We start from the raw sequence: 23,907 nt of genomic DNA on the forward strand, positions 1-23,907 counted from the left end.
CAATTTCAACTCATTTTACATATCCGTCTAAATATTTGTCGACATTTTCTCATTAAATTTTCTGTTGTACTGCCCGTTGCTATGGCAACGCGGTCAAGCGCACATCGAGATGGCCGTCACAATTTCCTGCCAGATTGTAAATTATAACGATTTATCTACGTGAAATTTTCAAAATAAATGTAAAACACACTGAAATAATTGTTAAACATAAATAAAATGCATTTTCATACCGTGTAATATTTTTTTATAGCTTTAATAGTCAAATTTTAGTGGTGTAAAAAAATCCTTGGCTGATTGAAACATCCTTTGCCTGAAGTATTGTATACGGATTGTATTAATTTTTAAAACTAAATCCATTATTACCTTGGGAATAAAATAGTATATTATTCTTCAGTACACGTAGACGCATAAGACCTTTAAACAGCAAATATTGTGATGAAAAATTCATTATACTTACGCGATAAATTCCGTTTCATGGTTAAGATTGTACATTATATATATCGTTGTCTGAATACCCACAACACAATCAATCTTCTTCTGGTCAATCTTTGTAAGAACGTCCTATAATATTTATTTATTTTTATTTATTTTATTTCATACGGAAAAATAAATCTGTACGTTTATAAACCATATGGATATTAAAAATTGAGTGACATTGGTATCATGTTTTGATTGTTTGAATACGCCTCGAAGTAAATCCCATATGACAACTTGGATGTAATTCCTGTGTATACTACTGGGATTATTCAGCAATTTGCACCAACTTGTATCCTCATCAAATTGGGTCATACTAATGCCGTGCCTAATTATTTTACCCTTTCATTAAGCAAGTGTAAGCGAGGAAACATGCTTGAATATCTATCTTTATAATTATGATCTTAAAATCATGTTACATTATTTTGTATTTGAATCAAACCTGTACCCCTACCAAGTGCTTTTGATGTTTTAGAAAATGTTGATAGCGTAGACCTCACGGAAAATTAATTGTACGGAAAAATTAACAGCGCCCCAAAAGGGTTACTTTTATCGAAAAAGACACATATTTTCCGTGACTTTTATCAGGCCTACGTCACTCTCTCGCGGTCGCGCATTAAGTACCTACCCACAACCAATAAAATTGCTTCGAGGTAACCAGTGGCGGAGGGACGCCACGCGCCCGCCTGTGTAGTCGCGTGGCACGTACCTACTATTCTTCTCAGTTTTACGTAGTAACTTATTAGTAATTAGTTAAATGAAGCGTAGGTGTTTGTCGTTTTGCGGCCTACTGAAGGATCTGTTACGTTAGTAACTTATTAACAGGGCCCGTGACTTTCATGCCGATGACATCAATTTGACGTCACGCAGCTTATAGTGCTGATTCAAATAGTTTTATTGTAATAATTAATCATTATTCATTAATCAATTTTTATCATGTACAAATGACTTCAAAAGTAAGCTATTCATACGTGGAATAATTAATACCTACTTGATACGTGAAACGAAAAGGAAACAATTTGTTTTGTTTTAATAATTTATTGAAAAATATAGTAACAAACATAATTAATAAAATGAATGTAAAAAATAAACAAATAATTTAATTTACTTTTCACGTATCAAGTAAGTATTAATTATTTCACGTATGAATATATTAGTTTTGAAGTCATTATTAAAATGATTGATGAATAATGATTAATTATTAAATAAAACTCTTTAATCATCCTATATGCAGCGTGACGTCAAATTTATGTCATCGGCATGAAAGTTACGGGCCCTGCTTATTAATAATCTGTGCTTTTGTGCTATCAAAATGTCAAGAATCTCATGACAATAAACGTTTTGGAGAGTTACGAATCGTTTATGAACAGTCACAAGTTTGTGTTGGTGGGTACATAACATTGTAAAAATTACATCACGATATTCACAATGTCCAGAGCCAAATTTCATTGAACCATACTGACATCCTAAAAATGTTGATTCAAAAACATCTTGCGCCATCGGTACCTATAAATAGGTATTATGTTTGGCAGGTTTGACCGTTTACTGGTTCGAGTTCATCAGCTCCTGCTCAGTTGATTTTTCTTTTCTTCCTACCATTTTACACAATTAGTTAATTTTTGTTGCATACAACATAATTTAATTGTATTTCCAGACATACTGCGTAGACCACAACGTGGCAGACTCCGCGTGCAGCGGCACAGCATATCTCTCTGGTGTGAAGGCCAACAGTGGGACAGTGGGCCTCAGCGCTGCGGTTAAGCGTGGGGACTGTGTCGCGCAATTATCTGGGAACCACTCGGTGACGGGATTGGTCGACTGGGCACAGAAGGCTGGGAAAAGCACAGGTATGTATAGTATCAACATTCCCAACAGTGGGACCGTGGGCCTCACCGTTGTCGTGAAGCGTGGGGATTGTATCGCGCAGCTTTATTTCCATAAAATGTCAAACTTTACGTACTCACACGAGTACGTCAGGACTCACGGTGTTAGAAACTGAAAATAAGTGAATCTGAGGTTGCACTGGCAGGGTCGCCATGTATTGTGGGGGCTAACGAAGAAGTGAGCGATACTAAGCCATTCATTATAATTATCTACCATTACATAATTACGCCATTTGTGAGTGTGCACGGGAAAACGTCCCACTTTGTCGATTTCTATAAAGCCGCTTTGTCACTTTATTCATAATACTAGCTTTTACCCGCGGCTTCGCCCGCGTAATAAAAGTATTCATTAAGATTTTCATTTGGATCCTTAGGTTTCTCTGTAGGTATATTTATCTGCGATTATTTCGATTGCACATAATACTTTTGCTTGCAATGATTGTAGAAATATTACACATCGACCACAGCGTAGGTAATTCTATATACGCTGGGGAAACCTTTATAAACATCCCACATAGCCCGTATTTCGACACTATGATCGGTGGGTAAAAAGTACTTTTTTCTATTATCCCTTACAATTTTTTACATTTTGCTTATACTTATCGCAAACGTAATCTTCAAGCAAGCAAACAACGATCGTCTTAGAGCACATTGATTGTAAGAGACCGCCGACCGATTATCCGTATCCCTCTAACGATACCCATATTATCCGTATCCTTATCCGTATCCGTATCCGTATCCGTATCCCTATCCCTATCGCTATCGCTATCGCTATCGCTATCGCTATCGCTATCGCTAACGCTGTCGCTATCGCTATCGCTGACGCTAACGCTATCGCTATCGCTATCGCTATCGCTATCGCTAACGCTATCGCTATCCCTATCGCTATCCCTATCGCTATCCCTATCGCTATCCATATCGCTATCCCTATCCCTATCGCTATCCCTATCGCTATCCCTATCCCTATCCCTATCCTTATCCCTTATCAAGATGTTTAATGATATAACACTTTAAGTTCTCGCGCTTTGTACACATATTTAAAGTCACATACAGGTCGAACGCGATTAATTAACATTATTTTTACCTTTTTTCCCAACGTTTCGGCCAGGTTGCACTGGCCGTGGTCGCGGAAGACTGACGTCCCAGCAAAATGTCACCGGAGATGTAAACAACACAAAACTACCCGATATTAATTTATATAAATGTTCGGGGTAGACAAATAAATATAATCTACCCGCTTTTAGTTAATGTTTATTTCCCACCATGTTTATTTTAAAGGTAAAAATAATGTTAATTAATCGCGTTCGACCTGTATGTGACTTTAAATATATGTTTAATGATTTCTTATCAAGTGCTAAAATATAAAGTTTCATGGTTTTATCTTTTAAAATTAAGAAATCCCATACAAACTTTCAACCTCTTTTTCAACCCCTTCATCCCTTTTTTTCGAAATAAAAAGTAGCCTATGTTCTGTCTCAGGGTCTAAAGAGTGTCTGTTCCAAATTTCATCAAAATCGGCTGCGTGGTTTAAGCGGGAAAGCGTAACAGACAGACAGACAGACAGACAGACAGACAGACAGACAGAGTTACTTTCGCATTTATAATATTAGTAGGATAGTAGGATAGTAGGATAGGATGGATGGATAGTATGGATAGTATGGATTTATGAAGATAGTTACAAGTTAATCTTGCCTTAGTGGTAACCGACAAAGTGAGGCGTTTTACTAAACACACTCACATTTATAGTGTTAGGTGAAGCCGTATAAGTGTGTTCACACATTTTTTTATCATTGACTTTATTAACATGATAATGTCTTTCAGGTGTTGTCACCACGACGCGCGTGACCCACGCTACCCCCGCGGCTTCATACGCGCACTCAGCTGATCGGCGTTGGGAGGCCGACACAGACCTGCCGAGGTACGGGCCTCGCTGTGAAGATATAGCTACGCAACTCGTGAGAGGACAAGTTGGGAAGAATATTGATGTATGTTTTAGTGGATGTATAATTATTATTTTAAAATATGTGTAAGGCCTGACCTGTCGAGGTCTTGCTGTGAGGGAGTAGCTACCTAGCTACGCTACATTAGGGGTAAAGCCAGAAATATTGATTTATCCTCCTGTGTCCTGGTGCCCTCGTACAAGTACATAAGGTTTGAACTTTTACAAGAAAGTTCTAAATTCAAAAGCACAATAATTTGCTACAGGGATCCAGGAGGGTAAGTTATGACCTTCTGAAGTTAAAATAAGAGACCTACTATAAGATAGGTAGACAGCTAGTGAGATGATCAGTCTGAACGTTGATGTATGACGATTAAATAATTAATTTAAATACGGTTGTACTCACGTTATTATATCGCTATTGCTGCGACATGTTTCGGGCCAATTCGGAGGCCCCTCTTCAGGCGTATAGGAGTTCACGCGACGGCTAGACTCCGCAAACTGAACGCGCCGCTCGCCGCTCCGCCCGCTGCGCGCGCGCTGATAGGACGGGGGAGGGGGGCGCAGAGCAGTCTGCTGCTGTAGTTGTTGTGTAGAGTTCTGGTAGCGCGGCTGTGTCGACCGATGGAGGTAAGCACACTGCACTCACTGTGTCCACACGATTGTCAAAACACATTTTATATTTTATGACGATTTTTATATTAAAGTGTTGTTACTTATAAGATCTAAAACGGACCGTCCAATAATATTTATAAAGCTAACATGGATAAAAACATTTTTAATAATAAAACTACCGTGAGACACTGACATATTATATTATTATTTATTTTATTTATTTTAGTTCTATTTGATTTAATTTCGCTTTCATGGTTTTCAATTAATTTATTTATACTAATTTTGTAATGACATTGTTAGAAAATTTAGATTTGTAGAATACTAACCATAATTATATTTTAGTTGTTTATTATATAATTGCGTAGGTACTAACAACAATGATCTCAGTTGGTCCTTTAAATAAATGAATTGAATTGAATTGAATTAAACATATAAGTAAAATCTGGTAAATCACGTAAAATTGTCGAAGGTCGCTCGATATGGAGCGAAACATGTCGAGCCACCCTTCGGGTTGTCTATTGTTTGCCCGACAGTCATTTAACATAATATTCATTTGCCCGAATCTAACTTGCCTGAATTTCATTTGCCCGAATGATTTGTTTACCATAAAAATCATATGACATACTCGTTGTTTATCCGAATATTACCTTCCATAATCATACAATGCCATACTATTTGTTAGCCATATTATTAAGTGCAATAATATGGTTTCATAGAATATTCAAACGCCATAAGCAATTATTGCCATATTAATTGTTGCCCATATTATTACCTAACCTAACCTACTTTCTGATAGCAGTTTCATTTTCCAGGGGTCACAGTTCTAACCTAACCTAACCTACTTTTCCAGCAGTTTCATTCTCCAGGGGGTCACAGTTCTAACCTAACCTATCCTAATACTTTCTGATAGCAGTTTCATTTTCCAGGGGGTCGCAGTTCTAACCTAACCTAACCTACTGTCTGATAGTATTTTCATTTTCCGGGGGGTCACAGTTCTAACCTAACCTAACCTACTTTTCAAGCAGTTTCCTTTTCCAGAGGTTCACAGTTCTAACCTAACCTAACCTACTTTCTGATAGCAGTTTCATTTTCCAGGGGGTCACAGTTCTAACCTAACCTAACCTACTTTCTGATAGCAGTTTCATTCTCTAGTCTTTCTAGTACCTATTATAGTAGTTTTCGATTCTGCCAAAGCACATTATGGAAATTGACTTTTCTGGACGCTAATTTGTATGACAAATGATGGTATGGAATGTGGTAATTACGGATTTCGATGATTCTGACAAATGACATTATGGAAACTGACTTTATGGGAAACAAAGTTTCTGGCACTAGATTAATATAGTAAACAATGATTATGGCATAAGATGTTATGAGAAACAATATTATGATTGTTGAATAGGATGGCAAATAAAATTATGGCAAATGAAATTCTGGCAAATGGGGGTATCCCGTCAACTATCAGGTACATTGAACTTTAGATATAAACGCTCATTCTATTTACTACTCGTATTTACATAGTCCACGTTTATTAGTTACTCCCAGTCCTAAACAACCAGATACTATGTCAAACATAGTAGTTCGAACGAAGCAATTACATAGTGACGCGAGCTTTGGATAGGTCGACGCTCTTGTCACTCAACTTTGTCATTTATTTTTCCATGGAAAACTTTCCAATTATTCCGTTCAGTTTTTCAGACTAAATTACATTCCGTAGACGGGAAGCCATTATCTAACAGCGAACATATTTAAAGGTTTTTTTTTAAGCACATTTATAAAAATTGAAGATCGGCCCTGTCTAAATGATTTTTTATTGGATATTTTAAAGAGGGATCAATCCTCAAAAAAAAGCCCAATCTCAAAGCGGTCCGGAGTTCGAATCCCGGTAAGGGCATTTATTTGTGTGGCGAGCACAGATATTTGTTCCTGAGTCATGGATGTTTTCTATGTATATAAGTATTTATTTATTATATATATCGTTGTCTGAGTACCCAAAACACAAAAGCTTTCTTGAGCTTACCGTGGGACTCAGTCAATCTGTGTAAGAATGTCCTATAATATTATATATTTATTTTTTATTTATTTATACATTTTTGACCTATAAGATATTAAAAACTGTATGAACAAGGCTCGGAAAAACAATAACCTTATTTATGGTCGTTTTTAGACCCATTTATAAGAAGGAATTGTTCGTTTACAGTCTAGACGTCTTATATGGTCTTTTTAAACATTAGTATATTTTGTAGGTAAGGAAAAGGTTAAAAAATCTAAATTACAGGTGTTTTCCCAAGCCTTGTAATTTTTTCGGACATCAAAAGCGCCCCTTGTAATTCGAACGAAATCTAAACATAATATTTGACCCATAACTTTAAATTTCAGGTAGTCTTAGGCGGGGGTCGTCAAAACTTCCTCCCCTACACTAAAAAGGATATCGAAGGCCGCCCAGGCTACAGAAAAGACGGCAAAGACCTCATCGCCGAGTGGCTGAACACCAAAAAGGAACTCGGACGGAACGCGAAATACGTCTACACTAAGACAGGACTTCTTAATCTCAGTCCTAGTGTGGATAGTGTGCTTGGTCTGTTCTCTCCGAGCCATATGCCGTACCATTTGGAGGCTGATGAGGAGGATCCTACCTTATCTGAGATGACGCAGAAGGCTATACAGATACTGTCGAAGAATAAGAATGGGTTCTTCTTATTTGTTGAAGGTATGTCTTTTGTTTCACTTTTCAAGATACATTGAACTTTGGGTTGCGAGATTTTTTATTTTATCAATTGCTTATATCGTCACTACTTTGAAAAAAACTTGTATCTTCTTCTGTCAATGAAAAGAAAAATGTAATAAGTATGTATGCAATGCATATAGACTTACTGCGTTTTAACTTTGAGGAACAGTGTGATATACGAGATTTTTTCAAAGTAGTGACGATATATAGTTGTCATGCCATCTAAATTATTTTTCTCACTGAACCCACATTCGCGAATTTCTGTTTTGCCCTATGATTGGCTGGTAGAGAATGCCTTAAGGCATTAAGTCCCTCATTAGTACTTTGTTTTTCAATTGTGCAATACAGTTTAAATAAATAAATAATATGCACTATGAATTTAACATATTATGTAATTGGCTAAAAATGTTTTAAAATATTGAGGTAGCGTCTGTTATTACACTGAGAGAAATTTGCATTGTGAATTTAACAAGTTCGACTTGTTGCGGTTTATCCGTTTGAATCAGCCAAACGTATGTTTAAAACAATATGTGTCAGGTTGTTTTTATAAAATCGATATTGCCGATTCAAATGACAAGTAGCTTGTTCTAATAGCTTGTGTAGCTTGTTGTTGTTGTTTTTGTTGTAGAGGGCGCTACGAGTCCTTGTATAGATTACTCATATGAGAGATAATTTCGACCTCGACAGCTGTGACCTGGGTGGCCGAGCGGATAAAGAGGCATTTCCCGCGATTGGAAAGTACGCTGGTTCGATTCCAGCCTCAGGCACCAGAGGACTTGGTCACTTTTTCTTTCATATGTGTAATTTATTTCGGTTTTAAGTAGCTTGTTGTTTGAACCAAAGAGCACGTAGGCGCTATTTTAACCAAAAAACTTGTTGAACGAACATGAAAACTGGTTGTATTTTCTCTCAGTGTACAGTTTTCAACTTTTCACTTTTTGTGTCTAGTTAGTGTAAATCATTACGTACCCAAAACTCCTATGTATTACTTCTACTAGCTTTTGCCCGCGGCTTCGCTCGAGTTAGAAAGAGACAAAAAGTAGCCTATGTCACTCTCCATCCCTTCAACTATCCCCACTTAAAAATCACGTCAATTCGTCTCTCCGTTTTGCCGTGAAGGACGAACAAACAAACAGACACACACACTTTCCCATTTATAATATTAGTATGGATTAATAACATTAATGACAAAGTCCCTTCCGGCATTTGTCTGCAATTTCGCGTTGAACATAAACTATTCCCGGTAAGGGTATTTATTAGTGTGATGAGCACAGATATTTTGTTCCTGAGTCATGGATGTTTTCTATGTATATAAGTATTTATATATTATATATATCGTTGTCTGAGTACCCACAGCACAAGCCTTCTTGAGCTTACCGTGGGCCTCAGTCAATCTGTGTAAGAATGTCTTATAATATTTATTTATTTATTTATTTATTTATTTATAGAATACTAGCGTTTGCCCGCGGCTTCGCTCGCGTTAAATTCGAACATTGTGGAATGTTCCATACAAACGTCCACCCCTCCCCCCATTTTAGGGAAGTGGGGGGCTAGAAAGAGACAAAAAGTAGCCTATGTCACTCTCCATCCCCTCAACTCACGCCACTTAAAAAATCACGTCAATTCGTCGCTCCGTTTTACCGTGAAAGACGGACAAACAAACAGACACACACACTTTCCCATTTATAATATTAGTAAGTATGGATGTGATATGTAATGTATAAATTAAGTTTTCACCTATTATTAGAATGGTTTGGAAGGTATATTTAAGGCTTACCCGTGCGAAGCTGGAGGAGCGGTATGTATTGTTATTATAAATGTATACTTGGTTATCTCTATAGATAAGTCTTACGTAAGGTACAGCGAGGCAAATCTCGACTGGGGGGGCCATTATAACTAGTCCATTTTTTCCATTATTACATTATGATGTTGAGTTCTACGTGTATCAATGAACACGCCTACCATAATTATATAACCGGTGGACACTCTAATAATGCAAACATAGCAAAGCATCTTTAAAACATGGAAGAAAATGGACCAGTTGCATTTGTCCCCCAGTCGAGATTTGCCCCGCTGTACCTTATGCAAAAGTCGATATATTTAGGTAATAATACCAATAATATTAATCGCTAATATACAGTGTGTAAAGGTAATACGGGCGAATCTCTTAACGGTGGTGAGTATAGGATATGAGAAATGTAATTATACACGGTGCTCGTGAGCATTGCGAGAGATTTTAACCACGCATTTCTGAGGCTACAGGAAATATTTTTTTTAAATTCACATGAGGAAATTTCGCCAAAAAAAATTTTTTTTTTAATTTTTTTTACTGTTTTCGAATGTATTTTTACATAAAAAGTAAATGTTATTCATAAAACTAGCACTTCAAATTAATTTTGACGTTTTTTTTTTTCTGAAAACCACATTTTTGAAAACTTTTATTTCGTACTTTTGGACATCTATCAATGAGGATAGTGAGACTAATTCTCCATAATGGTATCAACATCGTTAAAAAAGCCTTTTGTACTGAGTAACAATAAGAATTTTTTTTTTTTTTCAATTGGTCATAACTCTGAAACTAGGCGAAATCTAGAAAAGTGTATATGACATTTTAGTCTTAAAATGGGATCAGGAATATGTTCTTAAAGTCTCTCGCAATGCTCACGAGCACCGTGTATAACTTTTAATCAAAAATTAAATATATTTCTTCACCATACAAAATAATTCGGCCCGCAATGTAGTGTAAACACACTCGCGTTAAACGCTCGTTGACAGTTGTCATTAGCTGTCATCGCAACCATGTTTATCTACAGTACAGTCACCGGCATAAATAAGGGATGAGTTCTGTACCTTGTCGCTTTTAATCGTTTGACAATTTCGTATGACATTCAAACAAGACGTTAATGTGACAAGGTATAGAAATCATCACATATTTATTCCGGTGAAGAAATTTTCAGAAATTAATTTTATTATGGCGTGAAAATTAAGAGTAACTCAAAACACCTGTATTAAAGATAACATTAATTAGTTCTGTTTGGTTTAATTCATCGCTCGTATGAGCTTTTAAACATTACGTATGCAGTGTATACGATATCCCTAAGGATTAAATTTCAAACTTTATAAGCGGTGTTTACTATGTAGTTTCGGTACGTAGGATTAAGCCATTTATATTTGGTTCAGGTATGTAGTTTTAAACTAGAAACAAAATTTTGTTCAAATTATGTTTAGAACAAGGATGATTTATATAGGATTTTACAATCTTCATACTGAGAAGAGAATCGTACCTCAATTTTGTAGTGCCACTTATTGAATACTATCATAACTACACTGACGATGCCTGAGTTTTTTAACACACGAGAAGTAAAATACATTTGCACCCGAGTGTAACACAAAACTTTTCCCCTCACTATAGAGAGGAAACTACAACGCAAAAAATGCGTTTATCACTGCTTCCAGTAGTTCCACAGAGGTGGTAAATCATCTTTATTACTAGATTCACCTACTTCTATCAATTTTAAAGCAGTTAATTTGACTTTATTCAAGGTCAAATTACTTTACCCGCTAGTGGATAAAATGCATTTTTACCCGCTGGTATTAAAGGACAAAACACGTGTTTCCGAGCTAGTGAGGGGAAAATAACTATTTTTTCAAAATGTGTATTGACGTGTTATCCTGATATTAAAATAAAGAAGCATATCATTTGTTCTTATAACTAATAAAACACGCAAAAATATTTGGGGAAGATATGATTTTGGTTACTTCCAGGCTGGTTACGCTTTTTTGTATGGGCTTTGTCTGTCCCGGTATTATAATAATCATAATCATAATATTTTATTTGTAAAACCAATTTACACGTCAATAATAATAATTAGTAATTAACTACAATACAATATAAATGTATGATGATTAGAACAAACAGATTGTTTAATGTACTAATGTCATTGTTACAATTTTATTTTCACACTGGACGTGTCATGCCTTATATGCTATGAATTCATTATAGCTATAAAATGACTGCTGGATAAGCCACTGCTTTAGGCGGGATTTGAAGCTGCTGAAGGTTGGCGCATCAATAATGTTTTTTTGGTAACTTATTGTAGACGGTGGGATCGTCCTTGGTTATAATAATTATATTCATATTCAAAAGTTACCCAAAACAAACAAACAGTACTCAATATCCTTACCTCTACTGTGAATTTTAGAATATTGTTACTCGATAGAGTACATGTCACGGAGAATATACACGGTGTAACATGAGGAAACCGAAAGATTCTAACTACGCTTTTCTGAGGGCAAAATGGGCCATTTTTTTCAAAGTTGTCCACCCCACTTTTTTTTAGATTTGGAAATTTTTATGTGTTTTCCACTCAGAATCGCGAGCTCTTTCAATCCTAATAGGAGAAAAAAAGTGTCCCAAGGTTTTTTCCCCATTCCGTTACCACTTTTTCATACATTTTGTATAGCGGTAACGGAATGGAAGGTTCGAAAAAATGTATGGAACTCTTGGGACATTTTTTTTCTCCTATCAGGCTCGAAAGAGCTCTCGATTCTGAGTATGAATCGCGTAAAAAATACCCATGTTACAAAAAATTGGGGTGGACAACTTTGAAAAAAAATAGCCCATATAAAGATAAAATGTTATATGACGTCAAGCAAAGTTCGTGACGTCAAAAAAAAAAGTTTATACGACATTTTACTCTTCTGATGTGATGAAGAATACGCTGTTAAAATTATTAGGTTTCCTCATGTTACACCGTGTATGTAATATTTGAATATAGATCCAGATCTCTGTACTTTTAGGTATTAAAATCGTTAACAAATCATTTTTTGGCCCTAAAATTGTTCAACTTTGATGCCGGTTATCACAGAAACAGTGAGCTGTGAAGGAATTATTAAATACTATTTTCTTTAGAAACTTTCATAATATCAATGGATTCACATCGAAGGTCATTGGCACAGGGAACGATCTTAAGCTGAACATTTAATTTTGACACAATTTTAATAAACAATGTATGTTTATTAAAATTGTGTCAAAATTAAATGTTCAGCTTAAGATTTTTCCCTGTGCCAATGACCTTCGATGTGAATCCAATATCGCCTCATTTCCATTTGCTGGGATAAGTTTGTTTCCATTTAATTCCCATATTTACTCCAACTTTGTTACAACACGTGTTAAAATGTTAGTTAAAATTAAATGTTTGTTTCTAATTGCGCCCCCGTTTGTGAAGTTCAAGTAACAGACAGCTTGTCATAAGCCAACGGTAAGCCTCGTTTATAAAAATACTAGCTTTTGCCCGCGGCTTCTTTTGCGTTAAATACGAAAATTGCAGACTTACCATACAAACTGCCATCCCCCTATTTTAGGAAAGTGGAGGATTAGAAAGAGACAAACAGTAGCCTATGTCACTCTCCATCCCTTCAACTATCTCCACTTTAAAAATCACGGCAATTCGTCACTACGTTTTGACTTGAAAGTCGGACAAACTAACAGACACACACACACACTTTCCCAATTACCTATAATGTTATACATACTAGTATATTAGTATGAATGTTATTTTAAGAAGAAAGATACGAGCTGATTCTGTTCTCATTTTATTCACTGGATATTATTACAGATATTTTGACGCGATTATAAATAATATCTGGGCGGTTCTATTTTATTATATCACGTCTTTAGATAAAAAAAAACTCTTATAAATACAAAAACAAAAAAAAAGACAAAAAACAAAAACTTAATTTCTGGCCGGGATTCGAAACCCTGACACCTACGATCTATCTGCGTACATTAGACCGACCTCGTACGACTGAGCTAAGCGGAATCGATGCGCGCGCGGCGAAATTAACGACCATATTTTACGTTTACTAACGCGAAAGAAAAACTCATGAAAACTCGAAAATTCGCGTTTTCCGGGATCTAAGGCTACGCTAAATCGATTTTTCACCCCCGAAAACCCCCACATAACAATATTTCAGCGAAATCGTTAGAGCGGTTTCCGAGATAAATAAATCCGGTATAAATAAATAAATAAATATACAAGAATTGATTGTTTAAAAGTATAAGATATGTACGCCACATAGTATATATTGACCACAACTTCTCAGTTTCCAATTAAAAAGTACTATAAAATGCAACAGTTTAAAATAATTTAACAAAATGGTTTTTGGCTTCTATTTTTTTGGATGATAAAAAAAATGCCGAACGTATGGCAAATACTGCATGCTATATGCAACTATTTTCCATAATGTAAATACCCTAGAAGAAAAAAATCTTGTATGGAGAAGCGGTCGTCCCCTTGCCTTTTCTTATGTCATGTAATTTTTTATGCCACACGAGTAGCTAAAAATCACAGAGAACCTCCTATAGAGTGGCAGTCTTGTATAAATTTGGTTCGCGATACGAGTCACCAGTGTTTGGGGTGCGAGGAGCGGGCGGGGAATGTGTTAAGCGCGCTGTGATTGGCCGTTTCAAGGACGGCGGGCAGTCGCGCCAGATGAAAAGGGACAGAAGTATGACTGTCCCTCTACTGACGCGTAAGTGGCCAATGTAAGTTGACCTATGCCGGCTCTGAATAAATTATAAATATGACTTATTTGTGGAATGTAATGCCGTCTGTTTTTAAATTTGAGCTTCTTGTTACCTTTCCACACCATTTCACACTACAGGTGGACATCTTTAAGGCATCAAAATACCCTTTTCCAATTTTTTTGTGCGAAAAACACGCGCTGCTTTCGGGTCTGTTACTTGGTCGATACTGATCGGGCACGGCGAGCGCCCGCGCTTATATCAGTGCAAATACTAGGAAGGCTGGCGACCGCGAGTCGTCTTGTAATAGATGTCTATAGGGGTTGGTCTGTGCTAAAAATACAAGAGTGAAACCGTATAAACCAGTAGGTACAATTATTAAGAAAACACGAAAACATAATTTACGAAGCTGTAAATTATCTCAGAGATAAGTTAGAATAAAATTAAATATTGTTTTGAAGAATCTATATGAGAAGTCTTGAATTGTATAATCATCGTAAAATGAAATATAGAGGTATTAATATACCCCGAAAACCAAAACAAGTAAATGAAAAGTAAAATTCGTTTTCTTCCAACCTCTTAGTTGCTAAAAGTAACACGCACACTAACTTGACTAGATTCATTTGCTCTGCCTACCCCTTTTGGGTACACAGGCGTTATATTTGAATTTACAATTATATACTCTGATGTGACCTGGGTGCGTAGCCGAATGGCACAAACGCTCACGAAACGAAACGCTCGTTGCTATCTATCTCTATCGCTCGTGCGGATTGGGGCGACAGAGCCAGACTACCTTTCGCGGCATTTCGTTTTCGTTTCGCATCGCAGATATGCCATTCGGCTACGGGGCCTGGATTCCGGCCGAAAATCAGTGCTTTGGTCAAAGAGCGAAGCGAATCACTGAGCCGCGACCCTTTTGTCCTGCTGCAACGCACACAGCTGTACTCTGTACTTCTTTAGCCCGTGTGGCGACGGGTTAAGAATTTCACCCCATTCTTCCCGTGGGTAAAATAATACCTGTTGACGTATAAAATGTACATTTTATGAATAAATCATTGAATTGAATTGAATGGTATCGTAAAAGCCGACTGTGGGATATGGGTTAAATTATTATAGGCGAGAGGCTGTCAACCTGTCACTGCAATGTCACAACTTCGTTTTCATTCAACCCCTTATTTGTCAAGAGTGGCACTGAAACTTGAGTAGTTTCATGTGCTTTGCCTACCCCTTTATGGGATACAGGTGTGATTGTATGTATGTATTTATTATTGTTTTTTTTCCTGTCTCTTTTTTATTAATTTGTAAGTTTTCTTTTATAATTAAGCTATCTATCTATCTATCTATTTTAGAATTTACCATTCTGTAATTCCAGGAGGCAGAATAGACACCGCTCACCACGAGACGAAAGCCCAGAAAGCCTTGGACGAGACTGTGGAGCTAGCGAAGGCAGTAGAAGCAGCCCTCAGGATAGTGGATCCTCACGAAACTTTGGTGGTGGTCACATCGGACCATAGCCATACTATGACGTATAGTGGGTACAGCAAGCGGGGGTCTGACATACTTGGATTCAGTAACAGGGTTAGTACTACACAACACTGATTTAAACTTTCACGATTATTACACATAATTATTTTTAAAATCGGGACTTAATCGCGTATAACTTCAATCACCTGGCGTTTATAAAATTGATTGCAGTTGTGGTAGCTCCTACATTGGAGAAACTAAGCGCACCATAGAAGAAAGGGTAAAGGAGCACATCGCGGCTGTGAAAAATCGTCAGGTCAACAAGTCTGCCGTGGCTGAACATTTGTTAGAGTCAGGACCAAAGCACTGGATCGCACTACATGACCCTAAAGTCCTTTCCACGGAACGCCATTTCTACAGTAGAAAAGTGCGTGAAGCCATTGAAATCAAAAAACATCGCAATTTCAATCGGGACGAAGGTTTTAGGATCTCATCCACATGGAATCCTGTCATTAATAAGTGTAAGCGGAAAATAATATCGACAGTCGTTAAATCGAATATCGTCAGTGTTGTATGTCGACAGAGTAACATCCCTAGTGCGCAAACAGTTCAAGTTGATAATCAAAACCAAGTGCGGGTAGTTCGAAAAACTAGCGCGGCTGTCAGAAGATGTATGTCATTTCAAGCCAGTCTTCTCCGAGACCACGCGGACAACGCCGTCCTTGAAACGTTGGAGGTCAGTTTAATATGTAGTTATACGCGATTAAGTCCCGATTTTAAAAATAATTAGGGTTAGTACTATATTTTAACAAGCAAAGAAATGTACAACTAAGATTAAAAGCTGGTGAAAGCTGTGGAAGCAGCTCTCAGGATAGTGGATCCTCACGAAACGTGGTGGTCACATTGGACTGATTGGACCATAGCCATACTATGACATATAGTGGGTACATCAAGCGAGGGTCTGACATATTTCGATTCAGTTACATGGTTAGTACTAGTTTATTAAAAAAAGTTATTAAGCTTAAAATCTAGCGAAGGCTGTAAAGGGTGCGCTATGGATAGTGAACCCTGAAAAAATCCTGGAGGTGGTGACGTTTGACCATAGCTATACTATGACGTACAGCGGGTACAGCAAGCAAGCCTGAGGAAGATATATTCGGCTTCAGTAACAGGGTTGGTATTAGGTATCTTCTAAGAAACAGAAAAATCTGATACCTGATAGTGACGTCAGGCTAAAACCATTCAATGATATTACAACTGGTACAGCAATTATTAACGTTACTAAATTTTCATTTTTTTTTTTTTCAGATAAACGCATCAGACCACCAACCGTTTACAACCTTAAGCTACGCTACCGGACCAGGGCACAAGCAAGGCCACGATTCGCAAAGATATGACCTCACCTCTGACGATCTGAGTAAGTACACCAAAATACACACCACCTAACTTTTTTATATTACGTCGGTGGCAAACGAGCATACGGTCCGCCTGATGGAAAGCGGTCACCGTCACCTATGTCTAGAACTTATACTAAGCTAGAACGAGGCTAAGGTAAAATAAGATACGAAGGCATGGAAAGGTCTTGTGGAGGCCTTATATGCACCTATGGGGTGTCCTATGATAAACATCATCATCATCATCATCCTCCTTGCGTTATCCCGGTATTCGCCACGGCTCAGCCTGAGGTCCGCTTTGGAAAACTAATCCCAAGATTTGGCGTAGAGTCGTAGACACCAGTTTTACGAAAGCGACTGCCATCTGATCTTCCAACCCGAAGGGTGACTAGGCCTTATTGGGCTTAGTCCGGTTTCGTCACGATGTTTTCCTTAACCGAAAAGCAACTGGCAAATATTTATCAAATAATATTTAAGCACATAAGTTCACAAAAACTCATTGGTACTAGCCGGGGTTCAAGCACGCGACTTTCGGCCACCAACACATACGTATACGACGTATGTTACTTGTTTTTCATTTTGCCGGGAAAATAGAATTATGAAAATTAAGTGGGACGTTGTAGATTGGTAGCGAGCGTCTAAGTTTTCCATTTATAATATTTCAGTTTTATGAGTATGAAGTTGAGTGATAAGATCAGAAATAGCGTAATAAGAGAGAAGTGTGGAGTGGATGTAGATGTGGTGACAAAGATTGAGATGGGTATGTTAAGGTGGTTCGGGCATGTAGAGAGGATGGATGCGAGGAGATTAACGAAGAAAGTATATGAAAAAATAGTGGAAGGGTCAGTTGGAAGTGGAAGACCTAGGCGAACTTTTCTTGATCAAATCGGGAAATATTGCAAAAAGGTCAGGTCAGGGTGGCTAGCCGAATGGCACAATCGCTCGCGAAACGCTCACGAAACGAAGCGCTAGTAGATAACTATCTCTATCGCGCTTGCGTATTGGCGCGACAGAGCCAGCGGCGTATCGCTTTCGTTTGGCGTCGGAGAAATGCCATTCGGCTACGGGGCCAGGGTGGCTAGCCGAATGGCACAATCGCTCACGAAACGCTCACGAAACGAAGCGCTAGTAGATATCTATCTCTATCGCGCTTGCGTATTGGCGCGACAGAGCCAGCGGCGTATCGCTTTCGTTTGGCGTCGGAGAAATGCCATTCGGCTACGGGGCCTGAAGTACTCGAAACCGACGAGCGTGTATGAGAAACGTTATGAAAGTGAGTGAAGCGAAAGTGGTTTGTCAGGATCGTAGTAAATGGAAATCCGTGATCTCTGCCTACCCCTCTGAGAAACAGGCGTGATTGTATGTATGTATGTATGAGTATGAATAGAAAATACACTTTGAAATTCGTCGCCTTTGAACTTTAACGGAACTGTTATACAGCAAGTTTCTATCATAGTTTGATGCTCGTGTAGGTATATAGAATTGAGAACCAATAGGTTTAGTTACAAAGTTTCATTCATTCGAAGTTTCATCGAAGTAATCAAAGTTATGAGCAGGTGATGTGTAGGTATGAACTTTGCGGCATGAGTTTGATTAGGTTTTACGGAAAAAAGTTATACAAGGTGATTTTGCTACGGTTGACCATACTCGGAGGGTAAATATCGTCACTACTTTAAAAAAAAACTTGTATCTTCGTCTGTCAATGAAAAGAAAATTGTAGTAAGTATGTATGGAATGCATATATACTTACTGCGTTTTAACTTTGAGGAACAGCGTGAGATACGATATTTTTTTAAAGTAGTGACGATATGTACCTAGGTCGAAGTTTAACTTTGGACTTTTTTTAATACTTATTATAAATGGGGTTATCTATCTACTCTTGGCCACAGACTAGGTAAAGAAAAAAACATGGCCTACGATGGAGTGAGCTCGCCCAGAAAATGCCTGGTCACCTTGACATTGGTTGCTTTTGACCCGGCAACCTTCATATCACGAGTGAACAGGCATCTTCTGGGCGAGCTCACTCCATCGTAGGCCACGTCTTTGCCTTTGGCTAGTCTGTGCCCAAGAGTAAGCCCATTTATAATAATAATAAAAAAAAAATTGAAACGGTTTATGTTGCGTATAAAAGAGTATATAAGTACCAATCATTATAAATGGGAACCATACTAATATTATAAATGGGAAAGTGTGTGTGTATGTTCGTTTGTCCGTCTTTCATGGCAAAATGGAGCCACAAATTGAAGTGATTTTTTAAGTGGAGGTAGTTGAAGGGATGGAGAGTGAAGTGACTTCCCAATGTGTCTTCCCAAGTCCTAAATAAATATAGTACAAGACAGTATTATAAGTAATAGGTAAAATAAAATGATAACGAAATATTTCACAGAAAACCTCTTATCCGGAATTAAATAATGTATTTCGAATTCCTGAAAGTGTAACCGAAAGTTCATCGCCCTACCAGCATATTAAGTGAAAGATCCTCATAATATTCCTCGTTATGAAGGGAAAACTACCGGAACTCTTCATAATAGGGGGGCGATTTTTGAATCTCGCATACGGGATTTTTGAGTCTCACGCGTTCATTCAGAAAATTGTCACTGAAAATAATAAGCAAGTCACCGTTTTGAACCGGTATTTTAGTGACAAAATCCCGTATGCGAGATTCAAAAATCGCCCCCCTATTATGAAGAGTTCCGGTAGTTTGAAAAAATCTCGTATCTCACGCTGCTCCTCAAAGTTAAAACGCAGTAAGTCCATATGTATTCCATACATACTTACTACAATTTTCTTTGCATTGACAGACGAAGATACAAGTTTTTTTTTTTAAAGTAGTGACGATATCGCTTTTGTTTGTATCGCTGTTGATGCCCCAAATATATATAAAAAAGATATACTGGTCCCACGAAAAGCGAGTAAGCGATGAGCTATCGGCTATAGGTTACTTTTCAAAATATGTAAAATATTACCAGTCAGCCTTAAACATAAATACCTGCTCGCAGTCAATAACCATGGCTGTCTAGTGCAAAACCCCCCTAACTCTTCTAATGCGCCAATACATCCTATAGGGCACAGCTATTACACTAAGTCGGTGGCTACAGGTAAGCTATCTGTGCCTAGAATTCATAATTATTTTGGTGACAGATCGCTAAAAAAGCGTATTCCATATCTGCTCAATAGCTTACCTGAAGCCATCCGAAGTGAAAAGCACCCAAACAAATTTAAAACTATGCTAAAAAAACATTTCCTATATATATTACAATAATTTATATTATCTATTATTTAAGAAGTTTAATGATTTTTCTTTAAGTTAATTTAATTGTTTATGTAATTGAGAGACTGTTGATCCCACAGACAAACTCGTTCTGTTCCAGAGTTTTGTGGGACTATATCTTAGACATAAGTTTGTCACTGTATATTAATAACAATAAATAAATAAATAAATAAATAAATATAGAAACGAACAAAAGATAGTCGCTCCCGTGTAAATAAAAGAGACGCAATGATAGCGCGAGAGAGTAAACAGTTCATCGCTCGCTCTCTCTTTTATTTACACGGGAGCGACTATCTTTTGTTAGCTTCTATCGCCGATAGCTGAGCATTTCTTTTTTTTGCCATTTTTTTTTTATTCTAATTTTTTTAGGGAATTTTAGGTCGATTGTACACAGAATCACGAGGAGTTTCAATCTCACTGGGAGACAAAGTGTCCCAGAATTTCCATACGTCATGTTTGTTACTTTCCTCTTTTGTTACCCCACACAACATGTACGGAAAATGGTAACAAAATAATAAAAAATCGTATGGGACAATTTTTTAAACTACGAGGATTGAAAAAGCTAGTGATTCTGAGTAGAAACAGCATATTTTTTTTTCAAAAATATCACATTTCATGAAAGTGGCAAAAAAAAAAAGAAATGCTCAGCTCATCACTTAGTCCGTTTTCACACTATCCGATCCGATACCGGAAGTCGGAATATAGAGATGGGCCGAGTATGGACTTTGCCGAATAAGAATATTCGGCCGAACATTCGGTTCAGCTCTTACCGAACCGAACATTCGGTCGATTACGCCATATTTTTAAAGCGGATGTTCATTAAAACTATTAAATGATTGATAATAGTTACATATGTTACTATCATTTATGTTCTTATGATTTAGTGGATAACTAAAACTTAGTTAAAACAACTGTGAACTCTTCTCAACTCTTAAACTACGGTTTTTTTTTACATATTTTGATGTATTCATTATCTCTTTTTAGTAGTTCCTTGGAAAGCTACTAAAATAGGAGCTTATTATCCAATGGAATACGTAAGACCTTCATTAGTTATTTACTTTGTTTATTCGGTAAATATTCGGCAATGCAACCGAATTATGCGGCCAAATACGAACATTGAAAAACTTGCCGAATATGCCTATTTCTAGTCGGAAAAATTTCAAGATGGCGTCCTTAATATATATGATATCGGTCTTGCATCCGATATCGGATCGGATAATGTGAAAACGCACTAACTCGCTTTTGGTAGGATCAGTACCTAAACATAACATATTCATACATGGGTATTCATACTAGGAAATAATAAGTTGACCTGGTTCTATCACTAATTACTGTAGTAAATGTTTACGTTTCAGGATCGTTATAATGTTTGTTCTGTGTTAATGGATTGAAACACAAACAGGGTAGGTTAGCTTGACAGTAACCCGTCTATGTTTGGGATTTAACACAGAAAATAGGCTTGTTTTTTTTTTTTTTTTTTTTTAAATACTACGTCGGTGACAAACAAGCATACGGCCCGCCTGATGTAAAGCGGTCACCGTAACCTATGGACGCCTGCAACTCAAACAGTGTCACAAGCGCGTTGCCACCCTATTAGAAACTTGTACACTCCCTTTTGCTGTGTTAAGTACACAGCAAAAAGGAATGTACAAGTTCTAAGGAAAGGAGGGTTCGGGTTGCCGACGACTCAAAGGACAATAGACGGAACAAGTTAGTTCCGTAAGTCCTCCCGTCATCAGCACACCGCACCCTCGTTGAGCTCTGGCAGCCTTACTCACCGGCAGGAACACAACACTATGAGTAGGGTCTAGTGCTATTTGGCTGCGGTCTTCTGTAAGGCGGAGGTACTACCCCAGTTGGGCTCTGCTCTAGATTCTAGCGAGACGATATCCGCTGTGCTGTGCCCTACCACACAAAGCGGAATATCATTCGCTATGCCCTACCTCCTCCTTTCCTTTCCTTATTATGTTTCCTATATTTAAAATAAAATATTTTATGCAGTGCACGAAATAAAGCACCACATAATTAGAAGAAAAATATGGATAGTAGTTACGTTTAAACATAATTTCTATTTAATAGGTCGAAGAGAAAGATATAAAGTCAAATGAATTGACCGTGACGTCACTCCTCAGTATTTCATAGTAATTCCATATTAGCTAAGTTTTGACAGTTCTTAATAAGAAGCTGATTTGACTAGTAGGAAACTAACCTATTGTTGGTATCGTCTAGTAAAAGAGCCATTTTCCCCAGGTACTTGCGAAATAAATTGTATCATTCTTAGAACAAATTAATTTGTCTTCATAGAAAATAGTAGACACACTAGTATTTGAACTATAAACTGAAATAAATGTCACATACAAAGAAAAAGTGACCAATGCCTCCAAGTGTTCAAAGCTGGATTCGAACCAGCGTCCTCCGTTATCGCGACGGATGCCTAAACCACTCGGCCATTCGGACACGGTGGCAAGGGTCGAAATTTTCAAGTATATGACACAAATTACCGAAGGCTTATGGCGCCCCCCGCCATCTCAGTATAAACTGTATAATTCCGTTTTTGAGTTCTGTTCTGTATTTAAAAAACCTGAATGAGAGATTAAAATGGGTAACTATAGTACGAGTAATTTTAAGTCAAAAATTGGTAAACGTGCTTATTTCGCTGCATAAGTAAAACGCCCTAGGTCTATAACACCTTAGTATGTTTTTGTACGGCTGGTAAAGGCTCAGCGACTCCAATGTTAAAAAAACATCCCTTATGAACTATAACAAATTAATATCAAATACAGGATGTTTCAATGAACGTAATACAAAATAATGATTCCGGCTCTAGTAACGACGAAGAATATAATGCACGTATCCACGTCTTAAAATTCTACGTAATAAAATTTTGATAATTTTCTAACCAAATAAATAAATCCAATTCTTGAAGTGTGGTCACTCATTGTGACGTCATGGCATAATGTGTTGTAGGTTATAGGTGTCTTATCAGTTATCAAAGTGTTGATTATTGTGACAGGTAACATTTCAGAATTCATTTTATTCATAAAATGTCAGTGTAGATAAAAAAAGGTGAGTTTATACTACAAAACCACAGTGTGGGATCAGACCTCATTTTTGACCATGGTCTGTTTATAATAAAAACCGGTAGCCTAGACCAAAACAATGCTACGACTAAAACTCCCGAATGTCAAATATGACTAGTTTACGAGAAATTATTTTTTGAAATTTAGGGCAAATGTACCCGAAAATTGACTAAAACTCAAAATATCCTGAGAACGGTATCGATTATCAAAAAACACTTTTAAGAGAACTTATAGAACTAGCAATATACTATCGTATGGAATAATCAGCACAGTCCTAACATCATTCATATCGGTATTAGAACCAAATTAGTCATTTTCGACTTTGATTTTTTTTCTCGAAAGTTCCTGTATATTAGCATTTCTTTTATTTTTTTACTGAAAAAAACTTTTCCCTATATGCCATAATTATTGCATTAAGCAATTCCATAGGATCTAGAAATTATGGTATGTTTAAACGTCCCATATAAAATCCCCATAGAGTAATTAAGCACACCATAATTTCTAGATCCTATGGAATTGCTTAATGCAATAAT

At 37.2% G+C, this 23,907-nt stretch overlaps 1 protein-coding gene across 1 annotated transcript in view; it reads left to right on the forward strand.

Annotated features, from left to right (window-relative positions):
* The window catches only part of LOC125230540 (alkaline phosphatase-like), a 61,636-nt gene that overhangs the window by 33,324 nt on the left and 4,405 nt on the right, over positions 1 to 23,907 (forward strand). The window contains exons 4-8 of the mRNA XM_048135720.1: positions 2,129 to 2,321; positions 4,179 to 4,342; positions 7,291 to 7,621; positions 15,538 to 15,743; positions 16,938 to 17,046. Of these exons, the coding sequence (XP_047991677.1) occupies positions 2,129 to 2,321; positions 4,179 to 4,342; positions 7,291 to 7,621; positions 15,538 to 15,743; positions 16,938 to 17,046 (1,003 nt within the window). The remainder of the gene's footprint in view (positions 1 to 2,128; positions 2,322 to 4,178; positions 4,343 to 7,290; positions 7,622 to 15,537; positions 15,744 to 16,937; positions 17,047 to 23,907) is intronic.

The sequence above is a fragment of the Leguminivora glycinivorella genome, chromosome 10 (assembly GCF_023078275.1).
Source record: "Leguminivora glycinivorella isolate SPB_JAAS2020 chromosome 10, LegGlyc_1.1, whole genome shotgun sequence".
Lineage (NCBI taxonomy): Eukaryota > Metazoa > Arthropoda > Insecta > Lepidoptera > Tortricidae > Leguminivora > Leguminivora glycinivorella.